This window comes from Dipodomys spectabilis, unplaced genomic scaffold, assembly GCF_019054845.1.
Source record: "Dipodomys spectabilis isolate Male_0828 unplaced genomic scaffold, ASM1905484v1 ptg000030l, whole genome shotgun sequence".
Classification (NCBI taxonomy): domain Eukaryota; kingdom Metazoa; phylum Chordata; class Mammalia; order Rodentia; family Heteromyidae; genus Dipodomys; species Dipodomys spectabilis.
Window position 1 is genome coordinate 6,802,872 of NW_024870707.1, and position 21,446 is coordinate 6,824,317.

The following is a 21,446-nucleotide window of genomic DNA, read 5'->3' on the forward strand; positions in this document are numbered from 1 at the left end:
TAAAGGGCAGACACATAGCTGAGACTATTTCAGAGCCCCACAAGTCTTTACTAAGATAAAACAGCAAGTGCTAAAGGCAGAATGGACACGCCAAGTGGCCAGATTTCTGCACGAGAAACCCAACAATTACCTCTGCTGTACACACGGGCAATCTGGCACTTCATCATCACCTTCTTACCTGCCATCTGTGCCAAGTAAGTCACCAACTTCTGTTATCATACGACTATATTTCTCCTACTTTATCAAAACAAGTCTTCATCCTACTTAAAGCCTCCTAGACCCAATCCAGTAGACGGAAAGACATAATTAAAATTAAGTCAGAATTAAATGAGTTAGAATCCAAAAAAAACATAGAAAGAATCAACAAAACAAAGAGTTGGTTCTTTGAAAAAATTAACAAAATTGACAGACCCTTAGCAAATCTTATCAGAAAAAGAAGAGAACACACCCAAATAAATAAACTCAGAGATGAGAATGGAAACATTACCACAGAAACAACCAAGATTCAGAACATTATAAGAGAATACTTCTCAAACATTTATGCTAGTAAGTTTGAGAACTTGGCGGAAATGGACCTTTTCCTAGCAAATATTGACATGCCGAAACTAAACCAAGATGCGTTAAACCATCTTAACAGGCCTATATCAAGCATTGAAATAGAAACAGCAATAAGAGACCTCCCATCTAAGAAAAGCCCAGGACCAGATGGATTTACAGCAGAATTCTACAAGGCCTTCAAAACAGAGCTTTGAAGAACAGAGCTCTTCAATGAAATTGAGAGAGAAAGTTCACTATCGAACTCATTCTATGGAAAGTAGTATGGCGGTTCCTCAAAAGACTCCACATAGAGCTCTCCTATGACCCAGCAATCTCACGTCTGGGCATTTACTCAAATGATCACAAAAAGCCCATACTAAAGCTACCAGCACAACTATGTTTATTGCAGCATTATTTACCATGGCTAAGATATGGAACCAACCCAGATGCCCCTCAGTAGATGAACAGATCAAGAAAATGTGGTATATATACACAATGGAATTCTATGCCTCCATCAGAAAGAATGACATTGTCCCATTTGTTAGGAAATGGAAAGACTTGGAAAAAATTATATGAAATGAAGTAAGCCAGGCCCAAAGAAACATTGGTCCCATGATTTCCCTTATTTGCAATAACTAATATATGTCTGAGACAAGCAGAAATGAACCCCAAGATAAGGACTCAAATGGTTTTTCTTTCTTGCTATTGTTTCTAACATATTTATAAGATATTTCTTTTTTGCTTTATATGTCCCTCCCCCACAGTATAACCCTTGTTCTCACTGTATTTGGTGTAGGTATAATTTGTGGAGGGGAAGGTGGACCCATTGCAACAATGAGATGTACAAGACATTATGTCGAAAACCAACTTTAACCTTGCCCATGTAATTGTAACCCCTCAGTACAGTATTTTCACAATTAAAAAAAAGAATTAAGGCAGAAAAATGTCATGTTCACTAATTGAATGATATTAATTCTTGAGATTTAACAATTGGAACTAAATATTTTAAGTATATATTGATTTTAAAAATGAACAACATAGCTGGGCACCAGACGCTCACACCTGTAATCCTAGCTAGTTAAGAGGCTGAGGTCTGAGGTCTGAGGATTGTGGTGCAAAGCCAGCTGCGGCAGGAAAATCTGAGAGATTCTTATCTCCAATAAACCACTCAGAAAACCAGAAGTGGCCCTATGGCTCAAGTGGTAGAGCACTAGCCTTGAGCTGAAGAGCTCAGGGACAGCACCCAGGCCCAGAATTCAAGGCCCGTAACCGACAAAAAACAAAATAAAATAACATAATAAACCAGAACATTCAATAATCAAAGAAGATAGTGCGGTTCATTTTAATAAAGAATTTAAGCCTAAGTGATGGGAAGGGGAAACAAAGGAGGAGGCTACAATGCTTGATAAGAAATGTACTCATTATCTTGCCCATGTAATTGTAACCCCTCTGTACAATATTTTCACAATAAAAAAAAAAGAATTTAAGCCTTTCATTCTGACCATAAGTTGCAAAAATACTATGCTTCAGGTGAATGCTTTTCTTAAGGTTATCCTAAATAAAATCTCATTCATTGAAGTGACTGCAATTAATTTAATTTATGAATAAATGTAAACACTTTGACTAAAAAAAAAGAAAAACAAACTTTACAACTTTGGCTCGGGGGGAGGGGAGGAGAAACAAAGGAGGAGGCAACAATGCTTGATGATAAATGTACTCATTACCTTGCCCATGTAATTGTAACCCCTCTGTATGGTATTTTCACAATAAAAATAAATAAATAAAGCCTCCTAGACCTTAATAATGTCTGATGAACTCCACACGCATACCTACTGGACCAAGTTATCATATCGCAATGTGCAATTAGCCCCTCTGTGAAATACTTCTTGTGTAGTCCACTGTAGAGTTAAAGGCCCAATGCCTATGTGCATCTGATCATATGAAATAATATGCACCAAAATGAACTCCAGGAAATGGAAATGAGGGTTTTTTTTGCCTTTGTTGCTCTTTTTTTGTCTTCTTTTCCTTATGTCTTGTTTGCTTATTTATCTGTCTTTGGGAAGGTAAGGGGGAAAACAGAAATGGAGGGACAAAGAGTGAATGAATGCAGCAGTGGTACTCACTGGACACTATGTTGAAAATTAAATATACAACATGGGGGTGGGGATGGGAGGGAAAAACTGGGAGAGGGTGAGGGAAGGGGTGACATTGTCCAAAAAGAAATGTACTTAATACCTGACTTATGTAACTGCAGTCCCTCTGTATATCACCTTTATATTATATATATTATATTATATTATATTATATAACAATTAAAAATGCAAAAAAAAAATAAATTTAAAGCAAAATAGAAAAAAGTTACCCATTTTAAAATTGCTCCAAGAAACTTTGCTATTTGGGTTCATGTCTATTATCCTAAACTTCTCTTGGACCTTTGGGTTTTGTTGTTGGGGTTTTTTTTTACTTAGTTTAGTTCTTATAGGAGTCTCCACACACGGTATCTACTTACAGGAGTTTCCCACCACTTACACAACAATCACAAATAAAACCCACCCAGTATCTGATCTTCCCACACAGTGACAGCCTCATATAGTCCCTGTCTTCTCTCAGATCAACTTCGCACTGCACCAGGTTTGTTAAACCTGTGATAGTAAGGATGGGTTTAAGAAATCTCATTTCTCCTCTTACACCATAAAAACCAAAGGTGGTGTAAAGACGATTTTTTTTTCTACACCAGTTGAATGTGTGCTCTAGTGCATTCTCTTTGAAGCAAAGAACTCACTAACTTGATCCCCTCAGGCACTGATTTAGGAAGTGCAGGTTTTATCTACTGGTCTCCCCTAGTGATTCATCTTCTATATTCAGTGCTTCAATGGTAAGACTGTAAGCTTCCTCACAACCAAGAAACTGCACTAAAGAACTGCGTCAGTGAGTCCTGGGATCATTTGATAAATCTCTGGAGGTTTATGGAATAGGTCAGGCAGACCCACAAGCTGATGCTACATCCTCTTAAGAAATCCTGTCAAGTTATATAGCTGCCCTTTGACTTCATGTCATAGAAATCCTTGTTTTTATTACACAAGCCAAGTAAATTGCCCAGAGATATGAAAGCATGCTTGTTGTCTTGGACTAAAAAGCAACTTTCAAATGATAAGAAAAGCAAATTTGCAGAAAATATTGCTGTACAGACATAAGGAACATTTTCTTTTTTGGGTTAGGAGATAATCTGAAACTTTTGCCAGATTGTGACATCACAAGAAGATTACAAAGTATAGCTCTTGGAAGCGAGCTGAAGAAACTGAGGAAGCCCTTCCTTCTTATTTTATTGGCCCCAAAGTCCTGTGAAGCAACGGCAAGCTTAAATATCTTCCATGTTATACCAACATCCCCTTCTTGCATTACAATCACCCAGGGGATGCATGGAGATCATAGTCTGAGGCTGGACATAAGTGGCTCAAGCCTGTAATCCTAGCTACTCAAGAGGCTGATATATGAAAGAAGATCATAGTTTGAGGCCAACCCTGGCAGAAAAGTCTACTGAGCTCCTCTCTAAAATAACCAACAAAAAGCAGGACTGGAGGTATTGCTCAAGCATTAGAGCACCAGAAGAACAAGCAAGCCAATCAAGTGGAAGGCCTTGAGTTCAAACTAGTACTAGAGGAAAAGGCAGGGGAAGGAAGATGGAGAGAAAGGAGTGGGTAAGCTATGAGGGGCCAGCTTTTTCTTCGACAAATCTATAAAGTGAATGTGCATGGTTGATAGTGGATGATGGTGGCCATGTGGGCAGAAAACAGCCTAGACTAGAATCTAGTATTCCTGGGGTTTACCGTCAGCATGTGAGCTTCTGTTTATTTTCTTTTTGCAGGTTTACTTTGTCTCATCTGAGAAAGAGGACAATTTCCTCCAATCTGTGTGTGTGTGTGTGTGTGTGTGTGTGTGTGTGTGTGTGTGTGTGCACATGGACGCTCTGCTACCAGAGCCTTGCACTCCCTCAGTTTTTTTTACCTCATTGTGGTGTTCTGTCATTTGACCCATACCTCTTATTCAGCGTTTCTTCGGGTTAATAGCAGAGGGAGTTTGATAGTCTTCTCTGTCATGGCTGGCTTTGAATACCAATCCTCAGATCTCAGTCTCAGCTAAGATTACAGGTGTGAACACCAGAACTAGGCTACAAGCTTTTTTCTTATTGCCACCATGGTAAATATATACAGAGTGGATTCCATTAGTAGCCTTTCTCGTGAGCACTTCAGTTTGTGGCTTGATTGACATATGAATGGTACCAGTCATGACTGGACAAGTCAGCCCACAGTTTATGTCGGGATCAGTGCTGTACAGTGGGGACCCTGCCTTCGCCCTGCACCATCTCCCCCCAAGTCCTACATGAGGTAGAGTTTTCCTTAACTGCTGAGCTATAAAAACAACACATTGGACAGAGAATAGAGACTGTGGAAGAAAGAACACTGAGAGTGCATGAAATCGCCAGGTACAATGACTCAGATCTGTAGTCCCAGCTACTTGGGAAGTAGAGATGGGAAGAATGGCCGTTTGAGGTCATACAGGGCATAAAGCTTGAAAGACGTCATCTCAACCAGTAAGAATTTCTGGGAAACGGCGTGTGGTGGTACATGCATGTCATTGCAGTTGTGTAGGAAGGAGGCTGTGGGTAAGAGGATTACAGACTGAGGTGGGCCCCAAATACAACCATGAAGCCCATTCTGAAAAATTAAGAGGAAAAAAAAAGGGGGGGGGGAATGTAGGCTCAGGTAGTATACTGCCTTCCTATCAAAGCACAAAACCACAAGTTTAAGTCCAGTACTGAAAAAAAAAAAAAAAGACCTGTGAAATGATGTCATAAACTGAAGTATTTCACAGAAGTTTTCTGTACTGGGGAGCTGGAGAGCTAAAATAACTAAAGCGTGAATGGAAGCACTGGCATTTAGGAAGTCTTCTGCCTTCCCTTGCTTCCATCCTCTGAAGCAAGTTTTCCCCAGAGCCCCCCTTAAAGGTACACTCAACCTACCTCAATCCAGAATACCAAAAACCACCCTCCATCTTTTTCTCATTGTCTTCCCTGGGGTTCTAGAAACTGCAAATATAAAACCATCCACCCCAAATCGCAAACCAGATCCTAAACCTACCTTTCTCCAGCCTGCAATGGCTGCTGTTGGTCCAGTGAGGAAAGAACCCGGATGAGGCTCTGAGCAGTTCTGAACCTCAGTGGCTTTGTTCAGATGCAAATGACCTCCCCTCCCACCCACCCCCTCCCTTCACCCCTCACTGGGCTTCAATCTGCATCATCCTAGCACTTTTCAGGATCATACAGGTTGCACTGAAATTTTCTGTAAAATACCACTACTACTTCCTCTTTTTATGTCCTTAGTGCCCACTGATTTGGGTGTGGTAAATGTTAGGAAATTTGCCAAACTGCTAGCAATGGCCACCTCATAGCCTTCCATAGTCAGTGGTTACTACCTTGTACCAGACTCCATTCAGAAGTCTTAACGCAGAGATTACTTAAAGGCCTTTGAAGCCCCTGTTTCAGAATTTCACATATTTCCATGTCACCTTTGAGAGTTTTTAATATGGAAATGACATATTCTCCTAACTAGAAGCAAAGGGACATTCGCTTTGATCTTCACCCTGAAGCCTAATAGCAGTCTTGGAGGTGAAATGCATAAAAGTTTGGGGATCCCTACCCCAAGACTGGGTCCACATAGCGCTTCAACCCCAAATCCAATATAAGTATTCCTGATGGACTTTTGCCCTGTTTGGATCTGATTTTGCCTGTTTCTCCACATTTAGAAACAGTGTTTAGCCCTGTGACCTCAATTCTCTAAAGACACCAGAAGGATTTGTTGTTTTTTTTCATTTTTCATGAGAGCAGGAAAGACACGTTTCAAGCTTTATACGTGTCAAATTAGAAAGAACAACAAAAACTTACCATAAAAAATTTCTCAGTATCAGAGAATCTTTTTCTCATTCTTTCTCTCCTCCTCTCCTTTTTTTCTCCTCTCTCCTCTTTTCATTCTAGAATGGAAGAGAAGGAATGAGTAGGCACTAGGTCATCTCATCTATTTATACGTTAAATTTTCCTTATTTATCACCTGTGAGCCAAAGTTATATTTTTTTCAGTTGTTTGAAGAGATCTCTTGATATGAGAACCACGAAATATGGGCAGCACAATGGGAAAACCATCAGAGAAAATGACTCAGTATAACTTGGGACTTATGCTTGCTATCAGATCCTCAATCTCTCTCTCTCTTTCTCCCTGTCTCTGTCTCTCTCTCTCTCTCTCCTTTAAACAAATAGAAAGGAATAAGCAAACACTTCCTTGCCCATCATCTCTGTGAGCCGAAATTGTTAGCACAGCCATGCATATACATAGACCTGGACAGGAAAGAGACATGCCCTGTGCTACAAGATTCTATTCCTTTTGGAGGAAATAGAATCATAAAACCTAGATGATGCCGTTTTCATTTTCTTTCCTTTTTGTTCTGTTTGTTCATTTATCTACTTTTGGGGATGTTTAAGAGGGCACAGAAATGGAGGAGGAAAGGGTGAACAAATATGGTAATGGATTCATTAGACACCATGTTGAAAATGGGTGGGATGGGAGGGAAAACTAGGAGAGAATGAAAGAAGAGGTGACATTGTCCAAAAAGAAATGTACTGTTTACCTGACTTCCGTAACTGTAACAGCTCTGTACTTCAGCTATATAATAACAATAAAAAATTTCAAACCTGGATGCTCCACACCCTGGAGCAGTGCTTCCAGGTTCCTATGGAGCCCTACCAAGGCCAGGCATATGCCTTGAGGGTGTAATGACCACTCTAGGACTTTCCACTAAAGGCCCTAAACCAGCAATGGCAATGAGGATAGGTGTATGAAGTCCCACATCTGATTAGTCACTAGGCAGGTGTCAAACCATTTTGAGAGGGCTACTAGGGTAGGTATTAACTTCATACTCTGTCATGACCCCATTCTATGAGATAAAACTTCAAGTCTCACCGGCTTTTTTGTTTCTTAACCAGAACTGCTGGCACACTTCTTGAGGCTTATTTCCACTTTGCTAATAAATTACTTCCTGGTATTTTCCTACTCTTGTGGTTCAACATCCCAATCTTAGATGTTGTGCCCAAAGAACCAAAAAGCACGAAGGACACTTAACAATTGCCTTCCATTGTTTGAAGAAGGGAGTGGTGTATGTGGTATAAAGAAAAGACACCAATGTGAGTCCGAAGATGTAAGCTTCTGACTTAATTTGGTCACTGGCCAAATGTGTGATTCTGTGTGATTCTGGCAATTCTCCTCTATTCCCTTGTAAATGGGGCAAGAAAGAAAATCACCCAAAACTGTTTGGAGGATTTGAATCCAGAAGGAAAGAAAGGGCAAGGCGTTTCTTCTCCAACTTCTCCTTGCATTAACATAAGTGACCTCTTCCACAATGACACCATGAGGCAGCTTTTCTTCCAAGATTCCTGCTCCTGCTGGACTATGAAAACACTATGCCTTCTTTTAACCCTAGAGGTGCTAACAGATTCCTGCTATGCCTCTTCTCCGATGCCTCCCAACCCCTTTTGTCTTCCCCACATTGTGCCCAGTCTCGGTACGGTCTTCATTGAAGCTCATTAAAATGAATCACAGCAGGTGAACCTAGTTTCCTGGGGACACTCTGATGCACACACTGGTTCTTCAAAATGACAGAAGTGAGAGTGGAGAGGAGTGAAGGGTCTTCTCACCTGCCAGGATTCCTCTTGGGCAAGCAATGATGCTCCCTTGCTTTCAACTCAACTCACCTTCTTCTCCCTCTCGGGCTATTGCTGTGTCTTCCTCCAGCGCTCCTGTGTCTTCCCTGGTCCATTTTTCAATCTGCTTTCAGCATGCCTAGGCTCTGGAGTGATCCTAAGAAAACACAAGGCAAGATTCTGCCTTAGTATTTTATTCATGCATAGTCTGTCCATCTAACACTACGCAGGAAGCTCAGAAGACCTGATTCAAGTGGCCTCAATTGTGTGACAGGCAGTGGCTCTTCCACAACGCACAGGGGGCACCTCCCACTCTCCCCTGGACTCTTAAGTCCTCACCTTCTGCCCGAATGAGGACACGGAGATCTCTCGGAGTTCACATTATTCATAACATGAAATCAGGACAGATTTGTCATACTGCATTCTCCCGCTAGCTCTTTCCATACTCCCCTCCATCCTGCAGGTGCCCAGATTTCCCAAAATGTACAGCAAGTTGAAGAAGGAGCGGAATCTGGAATAGGTTAGTTAAACACTTCCATGAGATTTATTTGAATGTACCCACTGTGAATGTGGAGGTGGGTAACTGGGAGGCTCAATGACTGGACTCAATTTTATGCATCGAGAATCCACTTTGCAATGCACGTTGAATATCTAGTCTCAATTACCATATCACTAGAACCAAGATCCAACCCAGATGTATTTCTCTAAGCCAGAACTACATGTAGTTCTGCCTCTCTTGAGAACCACCAGAATACACAAAGCTTAAGCAGATGTGCCAAAATGTGTACAGCACATTTCCTTGCTCATGATCTCCCTCTTGTGGTTCAATTAAATATATCATTTTCCATGTCAAGGGAAAGAATCAGAACTGCAAAATAGTATCAGGCAAAACGGATTAGCTATAAATCCATTACCAGGGCCACATTTTGCCCGTCAGCGTAAGAGACTCTGTGGGAAGATTTCTGACCCTTGTCTCTCTGGTGTTCTATATTTATAAGATGTGCACCAAATTTCTCGGATACCACCCAGTCTCTGAATCTTTGTACTATAGTACCTGTGTGTGCAGGGCAAGAATCTTATTTAAGCAACTTCCCAGTGAGAAGCTCTATGACTTTAGCTTTATTCAAAGATCTCAGTTTGTACAGTTATATGTTTGTGGGAAAGAAAATCCGGACCATCCAAGGTTCTACCTACACTCATAAAACTTGGTTTCAAGACCAAATAAGTACCTATGATTTGAGCATAGATTTTCTGGCTCCAAGCTCAACACATTTTTATGACAGACTGAATAAACTCTATAATGGAGATGTAGAAGACAGGAGGAGGGTACAAAGGAGGTGGTACAAAGGATCATTTGAAGAAGTACCCCACATCTTCACAGCAATATGGATGCAAGTTCATTGTAATTTGAAAGCCTCCCATTTATAGAAACCCTGACTTTGTGTTACACCGTGCATTAAAACACTTCATAACTGACATAAGCATTGAATTACAGACAGGACTCATGGGCAGCATAGGACTCCATGTGCACGGGAGGTGTAACCAATCATACATTTCCTTCTTATTATGGGAACATTCCCTCTTGGGTCACAATCCCATGGAGGAACCATCCCAAGATGATGCAGAGTCAACAGCTTCTAGCCAAAGAGCCACCTGCTGTGATGGAGATCATGCAGGGCCCCAGGTACTTTCAGGCCTGTCTCCCCCAGCCTCAGTGGCTATAACGAGACACCACAGACTGGGTGGCTCAACCACCAGAGATTTTATTTCTCACAGTTCTGGAGGCCAGAAGTCCAAGGTCAGCGAGGCAGCTCAGTCAGTGCTGGTGAGTGATTACTTTCTGTTCTCCAGAAGACCGTATTTCCATCGCACCTCCAAATGACAGAAGGAGAGAAGTGAAGCAAACTTATTTTTTGAAGTAAGGAATATGGGATTAAAGGGACCTTAATATACTGTTGGCAGAAAGGAGTATAACCACTCTGGAAATAAGTATGGAGGTTGCATTAAATTATCAAGCTGGGTGCCAGTGGCTTACGCCTGTAATCCTAGCTACTCAGGAGGCTGAGATCTGAGGATCATGGTTCAAAGCCAGCCCAGGCAGAAAAGTCCATGAGACTCTGATCTCCAGTAAACCACTAGAAAACCGGAAGTGGCGCTGTGGCTCAAGAGGTAGAGCGCTCACCTTGAGCTGAAGAGCTGAGGGCAGTGCCCAGGCCCAGAGTTCAAGCCCCACGACCGACAAAAAAAAACCCGGAGAGGTAGCTTAAGTGGTAGAGCACCAGCCATGAGCAAAAACACCATGCAAAAGCATCAAGTGCTGAGTTCAAACCTCAGTACTGGCATACACAAAAATTAAAGATAGAACTACCATATGACCCTGATATACCACTCTTGGGCATCTATCTAAATGATGGTAAGTTAACTTATAGTCAAGATGTCTGTACATCCATGTTTATAGAACCACTACTCTCACAAGAGCTAAAATGTGAGATCAACAAGTGAATGCATAAAGAAAACACAGTGTATATGCACAATAGATTGTTATTGAGCCATAAAAGGAATGAAATTATGTTGTTTATGAAAATAGATGCAACTAGAGATTATTATACTGAGCAAAATAAAAAGACAAGTCTTGAAAGTTCACTCTTATATGTGGAACCTAGTCCTTAGAAATGATGATATTCAAGCCGGGCACTGGTGGCTCACACCTGTAATCCCAGCTACTCAGGAGGCTGAGATCTGAGGATTACAGTTCAAAGCCAGCTGTCTGTGAGACTCTTATCTCCAATTAACCACTCAGAAAACTGGAAGTGGCACTGTGATTCAAGTGGTAGAGTGCTAGCCTGGAGCTGAAGAGTTGAGGGACTGCGTCCAGGCCCAGAGTTCAGGCCCCATGATCAACAACAACAAAAAAAAATGATTATTCCATTCAATTGATGCACAGGAAGATCCACTTACAGTAAATGAAGAACAATTCCTCAGTTCCAGAATTCTCCTACATTCAAATTATTAGTAGTATTAGCATTATCATTATTCAGTGTCTACTTCGCATGGACTCTTCACATTCTTTCTCTTTAATTCTTCCAACAGCTGGAGAGCAGATTAATCATTATTTGTCCCCTATTTAATAGATAAGAAAACTCAGACTAAGAGAAACTAAGTGACTTGACTTACCTCAAAATGGAGGAAATGAACTCTCCTGTGCCATTCCTATTTTCTGTCATTTTCCCAGACCTCCAAATTTAGAAAAGAGGAAGCAGAGGCTTCCTTAACCATTTGTCGCATAATCACAAACACTCTCTGAGAAAGGAAAAGGAAGAATAAAGTCTAGAAAGAACAGCAGTGAGAGTCTAATGGTCCTTGAAAGAATAGCCAGTGGGAAGTCTGGATGAGAGCTATCCCGAGGCGAGCTAACTGAACCACCAGCCACCACACACAGAACTGGGCTATATCAATAGGTAAGCTCTAGGTTTGCATCATTTCTTTTGGGGGAGATTTTGTGCTTTTCAACAGAAAGTCAGGAAACTAGATTCTCACCCCGTCTCTGCTGCTGAGCTGGAGTGAGTCGAGTGAGTCATTTTCCCTTTCTGGCCTCAGTTTCCTTACTTGCCAAATAAGAAAACTGGTTGCAAGAGTTAGACTTACCTCAAGATACGAAGTAAGGATTTCCTACAACACTCTTCATTTCCCTGGTAGGCTACTCAGTCTGACATGGAGTAAACAGTGAGCAAATATTGTGCCGTTGGGTGGAATGCGGTATTAGGGCACCATTCATCTATTCTAAGTCTGCATCATAGAAAATTACCATGTGCAGAAATGGAGGGACAAAGGGTGAGCAAATGCAGCAGTGGAATGCACTGGACGCTATGTTGAGAATGAACAATACAATTTGTGAATGGGGATGGGAAGGAAAAACTGAGAGCAAGGGAAGGGGTGATACTGTCCAAAAAGAAATGCACTCTTTACCTGACTTATGTAACTGCCACCCCTCTGTACATCACCTTTATAATAGCAAAACAAAAGAACAAGGAAATTGCCATGTGCAAAGCTGTTGGCTTCCATGCAACCGCTTGTGCCTGCAGTGGTGATTGCAGGACTGTCTGGAGAGGTTGTGGGCTACTCCAGGCTTGTCTTCACCTGTTGGGGAGGAAGGACTAACCATTTTCTCTACTGCGCTTGCATCAGTTGGGAGACATCTTAAAAAAAAAAACTTAAAGACTCTTGACTATACAGAATTTATGCTTAAAATAGCAAATGTATCAACATTTAAGTAGCATGGCTTGAAATCCAGTGAATCTGCTTCTGCATGCAATTCTTAGGAAATAATTGAATGAATAACCAATATAAAAGTGCAAAAGTCTTATTGTTTATTTTTCATGGTGGGTAGAAAGAAATAAAGTAGTTATAAGCCTGTGACTCATTAAATGAAACCAGAAATGAATCCAGAAATCATTTGAATACACCACTTTTTTAATATGCCACTTGTTAAAAAAAATGGCAAAATATAATTCACAGAATTCTAGCATTTTAAATGTTTGGTTCAATGGCTTAAGTATATTTATGTTGTTGTGCAACACCATTACCACTATCCAACTTTGGAATGTCGTCATTTTTCCAAAGTAAAACTCTACATTTAGAAGCTCTTCATTTCCCTTTCCCTCCAGCCAACAGCAACCACCTTCTTTCTACCAGTTTCTATGAAACTGAGCTTCAGGTGACTCATATAAGTAGAAACATATGCAAATATCAGAATTTACCATTTGGAGTTTATATTTAGCATTAGGGGCTGTATCATCTATGTTAGTCAAAGACAATAAATAGTCAATAAAGAAAGGATAAAGATGGTCAATAATGTTAAATTAAAAAATATAAATGGGATGAATAGAATGATCATTACTTACATGGAGTTATCAATGCACATGAGCATACATGAAAAGGACAGAAAAAGTGGAGAAAAAGAATATAAAAAATATGTATGTAACAATACTTATTTTATGGTAGTTGTAAAGGGCTGAGGAGTTTTTTGTTTTATCCTAATTTTATTTCCTTGGGTTGAAGCTGTCTTTTCTGCCCTTTTAAACCAAATAAGCAATGAAAAAACATGCTGTGAGTCAGGTTGTAGGTAGGCTACAGGGTGGCCAGTAGGCTTCCAGGTCCTAACACAGGGCTAGAATCTAACACACCATGTTGTCGATGCATATGAGACCTGAAAAATACAACAAGCAATCCAGAACTAGGGAAGCTGTTTATGAAGGGCAGTAAGGAGTCAAGTTGACATGTTTGAGCCCTAGTGGTAAAGATGCAAACTCACGAGCAGCAGTCAGTGCTTCAGGACCATAAACAATGAAGCATTGGACTCCCATCCGAGTGTGCGTCTACATCTCTTCCACTAGTTACAGGATTCTACATGTCCTTTTCAAGCTTTGTATGTTATGCATCCCATCTGAGAGCCTGGAGTAAATCCTCCAATACTAAAACATTGAGAGGAAGTGTCCAAAAACAGAACTGGGGCACCAGCAGATGATCACAAGCCCATAACCAAATGATGGCCTTCAGGAGGGAGAAGGTTGTGTTGCCTTCCAGCAAGCCCTGTGCCGACACTACAGGGGCCCAAAGTTCTAAGCTGGCGGACAGCAGACCGCTTACTCCTTCCATCTACAGTGCAGCTGCCAAGATATGAAGGAAGGAAAGGGAGAAGGAAGGCTCAATGTATAGAGAAAAAATCAGGAGCCAGACCCAATTCAGACACTTGCCAGATATGCAAATACAGCCTAATAATAATGATATTTGCTTTCATGTAGTACACACATTCTACATGCCAGGGTGCTTCTGGTGATTGTTTTATTGAACAAAAACCACTGAACTTGTGTATAAAATGAATTTAGTAACACTACATTGCAGGATTGTTATAAGGATGAGAACTACAATGGTCTACTGTCTAGAATTCAGAAACAGTTAAATAAATGTTCATATTGAACATTATCAAGCCAATAGAAGCAAAGGGAAATATTCTGGAAAGAATGTAGCCTCTATTTAAGCAAGCAGGCTAGTATTTACCCAATTTTCTAATGGTAACAAAACAAACACTGGAATAAAGAAGTGGGCTGTGCAGATATAGCATAAAAATGTAGTCCTGAGAGATGCAGTGTGGGAATGCGCTGCAGGTGAAGAGGGGCTGGAGAGGGGGGACAGGAAGTAGAAAGTGGAGGCTGCAGGATGGAGAGGGAGGTAGATCTGTTCCCAGGGTACAGAGCAAGTTCTGTGGGAATTGTCCACTTTCCAATTGCCGAGTTGCTCCACATGTTTGCAGTATTCTCCCAACGGCGTTCTTCATGTTGGCAATGGAGGGACTGTGCCAAGCATGCTAGCTTTCCAGGGCTGTACATTTGCTTTTGTTCCTAATGGATAGGCCACCCCTTCTTGAGTTCCCTCAGCTCTGCGCCTGGGAGGAAGCTCCAAACCTTGGCAACTGACCCTGTTCACTGCCTCTTTCAGCATGGTGAGCATTATGTGGCTATTTCCCAACCCTACGGGGGCTCCTGACAGCTTCCCTCCAAAGGGTAGCGTTAAAACCCAAAGAGAGAAGGCTGTACACAATTACCACAAAGAGAAGGACCTACAGAACAGTCAACAGCATGAAGCCACGGTTCTTGGGTTAAGTCCATCTCCTTATAACAGGAACATGGAGGAAATACGCTGTGAATGTGTCATGACCATCCATCTTCAGTGCTTCTGGGAAAATCTTTCACTTATTTCCAGCTGACTCCAGACTAACCGAGATAGGAAATGGAGCTTTCTAAGAAGACACTCTCGTACCTCAGGCCTTTCTTTAAACTAGAGCCACTAAGTTCTTTTCCATCAGAATGCTAAGCAAGTAACAAATCAGTCTCTTCTAATTTCACTTTGGTAGAGATTTCCAATGGAACCATATGCTCTTATTCAGTATGATTAAATCAGATCCTTTTCTTTTGTTCTGTGAACTTGTTTTTTTTTTTCAAATATTTTAGATGATAGACTCTAACTTAATCTCACTATACATTTTTTTCTCCTTGTCTATGTGATTAAGGACAAGACAACAAGTAGCCCTATACTGCCATGCATTCTGGACACTCCTAATCAAGACCCAACTCCTACTCATTCCCACCTTTGAAAACTTTCCTACTTGTGCCTTCAGAATAATCTCAATCCCTCAACTTCTTTTTTTCCCAAAGATCTCAATCTACGGTCAGAAGAGAAATCTGTGTTCTGAGGGCAAGCATCAGCCCTCACCCTAATCATAGAAGTGAAGTCAGCATCATCTTTGCTTCTCGAGATACTTGGAGATCCATCTTTCAGTGTGTCTCCTATGCCCTGAATTTTGCCTCTTAAAAACCTTTGTGAGCTACTTATTAGTTCATCCTCATGTATCATCAGCCACGTTGCATTCTAAACCTTGGCCCCTAAATCATCATCATCATCATCATTCCCTCTAGCAGAGTTTCCCCAGAAGTCATACTGTTTCAATATCCATGTAAGTGATGTAGCCACTGTCATGTTCCATCAGACCCTGGACTTCCTTCTCCCCACGTATGTTTATTCATCCTCAGATGCACATTCCTAAGGTCACATCCTAAACCTTATCAACAGCAGAAAACCTATTATTTCTCTATGTTTCCAGCACCCCACACTGCAAACACCACCTCTAAGCTCTCTCAGATAGCTCACCATGACTCTCTATTGACTTTCTTTAATCTCGGCCAAGCAGTACCAATAATATCTCTTTGTCATAGAACCTGACCTCTCTATAGGCTCATTTTCTTCCTTACCCTGTCGAGGTCCCATAATTCGCTCTTTCATGAACTCTCTGGTCCTCCGTCTCTGCTCCTCCAATAGCACACTCTGCAGGCAAACTGAATTTTAATTTAATTCTAATTATTTGCCCATTTTCCTGCTCCATATCTCAGTCTAGTAAGATACACACAAACACACACACACACACACACACACACACACACACACACACGCACACAGCCTTAAGATTTATGGCCATCAACTCAACTGGATTGTTACTGCTACCAAAAAGGGACATGCGTTTTTTTCATTCACTCCCCGACCACTCCAGAAAAACACTTCATGCCTTCTAATCTGTAATAAATCTTCCTCGCTCTCATTTTCCATTGAATACATTTCCTACAACACTAAAGAACCTGAAGTAATTTTGACAGAATTCTACATCATGCCCAGTTTACCCACATTTGTGCCCATGCATTCTCCTCTCCATTACTAAGAATAGAACATCCATCACTGAATGTTGACTCTCCCTCCATTTGTGCACAAGATCTCATCTCAGATAACTTGTTCCAACAATACTACCTACTCTTCCTGCCATTTTTGATGAATTCTATGAGCACAGAAGCTTAATATAACTTATCCCATTGAGAAAAAAATATTTTTAATTTCATGCATCCTCCAGCTATTTGTCACTAGTTGTCTTCATAGCAACATTCATTTGAAGAGTACCAGTCAATGTTTCTAATTTCTCTTGAATAATAGTCTTTCTTGGGCTAATAATAATAATATTCTTTCTTGAACTATATCAAGTAGCATTTGCTGTCTTAGTTACACATTAACAAACTGATTTCTGAGACTTTTGTTAATTTTCCTGAATAGAAGGTTGTTTGATTTTCAGTTGACTGCACTTTCCTACTTAGAATATTGCATTCACTTGGTTTTCTGAACATCATACTCTTCTGGTTTTCTACAATAATAGTGATTTTCATTTGCTTCATTCCCTGATTCTTGTCACACAACATGTATTCAATAAATATTAATTATGTGAGTGGCTAACTTCTCTAAACTTTATAGACTATTTTGTCTATGTATGTCATCTTTCAATAGCTATGTGCTTTAAGCAGTGATTAAAAAGATAAGCTCTCATTTAAATAAGGCTAAAACTCCCATTCTTCCAGTTAGCATTTGTGCAGATTTATAATACCTTAACTCTAATTTTCTTTGTTTGTTAAAAAAGGTAAGATTAATAGTGTGTAGAATGTAGGTTTTTAACAAATATACATTATTACTACAATTAGAATGATGAAAAATGAATATTATTAAAAAACCATGAGCTTGGCACAAGTGGCTCACTCCTATATTCTAGCTACCCAAGAAACTGAGTTTGAGGATGGCAGTTCAAAGCCAGCCCAGGCAAGAAAGTCCATGAAACTTTTATCTCCAATTAACCACACACACACACACACACACACACACAAGCCAGAAGTGGACCTACGGCCCAAGTGGTATTTAACTAGCCTTGAGCCAAAGAAGCTCAGGGACAGTGCTCAGGCCCTGAGTTCAAGTCTTAGGACAAGCACATTTTATTCATTTTTTTTTGGTCGGTCATGGGACCTGAACTCTGGGCCTGGGTGCTGTCCCTGAGCTCTTCAGTTCAAGGCTAGCGCTCCACCACTTGGCCACAGCACCACTTCCAGCTTTTTTTGCTTATGTGGTACTGAGGAATCAAATCCAGGGCTTCATGCATACAAGGCAAGCATTTTACCACTTTACCACAGCCACTTACCAGCCCATTTTTTAAAACTAAATGAATAAAGGTGAATGACAACAACTGAAACCTGTTGTTCTGTTTGATGTCAATTGAAACTAATGCCCTCGTTCATGTAAATTTGTTCTCTATAGTCACATAACTGGACCACTGTACAGATAACTTTTCTCCAACTCCTTTGAAAAAAAAAGATTTTTGGGGGCTGGGAAGGTGGCTCAGTGGTAGAGCGCTTGCCTTCCATGCATGAGGCCCTGGGTTCGATTCCTCAGCACCACGTTAAGCAAAAAGAAAAAAGCCACAAGTGGCGCTGTGGCTCAAGTGGTAGAGCGCTAGCCTTGAGCTGAAGAGCTGAGGGACAGCGCCCAGGCCCAGAGTTCAGGCCCCACAACTGGACCCCTCCCCCCAAAAAAAGATTTTTTGGCAAATACCAGTTATAAATTAAAATATATGTATGGTCATTCCCTAATTTGCTAATTTAATCATCCTTTCAGAGATTAAGTTCTATATACTTCCTTTTATGAGAAATTATATAACTTTTCTCCTTAACTTTTTTTAGCTTACAACTATGTCTAGCTTAACTCCTTGTGGATATTTCCTTTTCAATATGACATTTTTCCTTATCAGTTATGAAATAATCCTGTTTGGTACTCTTTACAACTCTCAATATGTATCTGAGTAATCCCTTTCACTAGAAGTGTGTTCCAGAATCTTCCCTCTGGTCCTCTGTAGGTGATCCAAATCTGGTGCTGCCTGATGATTTCAGGTTTGGGAGCCATTTGGGTTTCAACCTCCTGCTCCTTCCACTTGGACCCAGAAGCTTTCACCATGTTGGTATCTGGGTACCCATTTATTGGAGCCTTGTGTGTGAGTAGCGTGGGATCTTAAAAGACAACATGCTTTCATAAACGCTAACTGGGAACTTAGTCCTGGGTGACTCAGTCTTCAAGAGGAGGGGAGAGAGGAGGCCAAGGCCTCAAGCTTTCCTCTGTTATCACCCTACATCAGGCCTCTCTCCTTCCACAAGAGCAGCAGAGAGACTTAATCTGCCCTCCTGCTGCGTAAGGATCTCAGAAAGAGAATGAAGAGAACAAAAAGCAAGAAGGGAAGTCAATGCATTGGGTATATCAGAGCAGCACTTCTGAGCTGGCATTATTGCTACCTGATGGAAAATAGGAGATCTTTTGCTTCCTTTTTGGGGACTTTCATGAGCCCATTGTCAGGCAGAGAGCAAGACGGCCATGTTTAAACAATCAAGTGAGACTACTAGTGGCTACCACAGTTTGCAGACATTTACATTAGCACCAATAAAACTCAGGGAAGTAGAGTCATTCTTGCTGTGTGTTGAGTGGCAGTCCTGAACCCTAAAGCTCTTTCTTGCTTCCTGTCATCTAACAGATCATGAAAAGGACTAAGTGCATACTTTTCACGAATAGTAAGGAAAAACTTCCACCGGGATCATTTCTTCCCCCAATAACATCCTGAACAAAAGGGAAAAAGGCACATATTCTAGGCTGGTTAATGTCTTTTTAGTACCTATGTGGGCACAAATTATGCAACCATGCAAGGTCTTGCTCCGTTCCCTGTAGAATAAATGATTTCTCTGAAGCACTAGTTGAGACACTCATGTTTCCTTAGGGAAAGCTAGTGTTAGTTCATGCTGGATCTTCTTTGTGACTATCCAGTACCCAAAGAACGAACTTAACCAATGGTTCAGCTTCTCAGAATATCTTACTTCTAACATCAGGATCTTTGATTCCACTAGGATCAAACACTGGCTTCGGGGGCTAATGATGAAAATTTAACATCTGAGCTAGTTTCTAATTCCCCCAACTTAAAGTCTTAGGCCACCCACACAAGAGCTTCATGCCCATACATTTCTGCACCTTGCCTCAATCCTGAATGCTTCTGTTCACTGTCTCATCTATCCCTTTCGAGCCACTGGTCTGCCTCAATTGCCTCTCTTTCAACCTTGGATTCTGAATAACTTTTGTCTTTCTCCAGGGCTCCTCAGTTCCTCATGCTTTCTAATAAAATAAAACTAATCCTTCAGAGCATCTGCCTATTCTTCAAAGTCAATATAAACCTTCATCTATGTGAATTCATGCCATTTCTGTAGTGGCATTTCCCTAATTTTTTCCATTATTACTTTTTTTTTTGCTTAATGATTGAAAGTATCATAAAACTACATCCTTCAAGACAACTGAATTGGCCATTCTTCTCTTTCCTGAGCAGTTTGCAACTAGTGGATCTCTCTCAATTATCTCTGGAAAAATATCAACCAAGCCTTTTGTAAGTATGCATACCATCAGATTACAGCTGGTGTGAATTCTGGTTCCAAATATCCATGTTTAGCATTTAGAGAAATGACACTCAGAAGAGATTAGAGTGCCTAAGTTCTTCTGGTTGGCCAACTGGCAGAACCAAAACTGGAGTCCATTTGCCCTTTGTGTATGCAGGCTAGTCAGGAAGCCACTTCTGAGATCAGCCTGCTCATTTTCTACATTTTGTAAATGAAAAAATGGCATCCTAGAGTAGAAAATAACTTCCTCCAACATAAAGTCAGTAGTTCATACTGACGGAAATCTGTCAATAAAAAAGAAGTCCAAGTGTCCTGACCCCCTACCCAATGATACGAATTCTTTAAAACCTACTCCTTAGCTGGGCCCTGGTGACTCATGCCTATAATCCTAGCTACTCAGGAGGGTGAGATCTGAGATCTGAGAATCAGGGTTTGAAAATCTGTAAGATTCATCTCCAATTAACCACCAAAATGGCCAGAACTGGAGTTGTAGCTCCAGTGGTAGAGTGCTAACTTTGAGTAAAATAGCTCAGGGAAAACACCCAGGAGCAGCACGTGTGTGCCGTGCACATGCATGCGCACACACACACACACACACACACACACACACACACACACACATACCTACTCCTACTTCTGAGTTTCGCTACAACTTCAATCAGGGGCACTTGCCAGTCTCTGCCACCCATGTGTCTTCATCCATGGCTAGCCAGACCCTGTGTCTTCCAGAGTCAGAATAGGCTTTCCCTTAAGCCATTCTTGCAAGTGTGTGGCAGATAAACAGGAAAGGTTGCTAAGGAACAAAACCTGTAGCTGCTTCTTCCTACCATGTCTTCAAGGTTTGTGAGCAAACTGGCTATTGTTTGTGAGTGGGAAGGAGAAAAGCACAGGGATTAAGTCCACACGTCTCTACCAATCATTTTGCTACTGAGGGAAACTGAAGGTGTATGTTTATCATTTTGAACAACCACTACTTATCAACTGCAGGTCAACTGCATGCCATTTGTTGAAGGTTATATGATATTCAGTAGAGCCAATCATCCTCTGAAGCATGCAACTTCTCCTGTTTATGTCTGCCTATCTCTAAACCTGCTCCTCCACGTAAAGTAACCTCAAATACTGGGTTTTCCAAAGAGGACTAAAGATATATTGCCAGAGATTTTGAAATCAAAATAGTTCTTTGCAGTGGCCTGAGTGCACTGACTCTGAGTTCAGTACTATAGAGTCAGCTGAGAGAGGCCAGAAGCCCTTCTCCCTAAGAAGTTATTAATGTGCTTTCATACTGGACAAGCATTGATAATTATATCCCATGGTGGACTATCTAGT

At 41.0% G+C, this 21,446-nt stretch overlaps 2 protein-coding genes across 2 annotated transcripts in view; both read right to left on the reverse strand.

Annotated features, from left to right (window-relative positions):
- Positions 1-5,760, reverse strand: part of LOC122105153 (membrane-spanning 4-domains subfamily A member 4A-like) — a 41,150-nt gene extending 35,390 nt beyond the window's left edge. The window contains exon 1 of the mRNA XM_042676295.1: positions 5,676-5,760. The gene's annotated coding sequence lies outside the window, so the exon portion shown is untranslated. The remainder of the gene's footprint in view (positions 1-5,675) is intronic.
- Positions 1-14,617, reverse strand: part of LOC122104825 (membrane-spanning 4-domains subfamily A member 4A-like) — a 28,114-nt gene extending 13,497 nt beyond the window's left edge. The window contains exons 1-2 of the mRNA XM_042675748.1: positions 14,533-14,617; positions 3,067-3,179 (exon numbers count right to left, since the gene is read on the reverse strand). Coding sequence (XP_042531682.1) covers positions 3,067-3,179; positions 14,533-14,617 — 198 coding nt within the window. The remainder of the gene's footprint in view (positions 1-3,066; positions 3,180-14,532) is intronic.
- Positions 14,618-21,446: the final 6,829 nt, after the last annotated feature.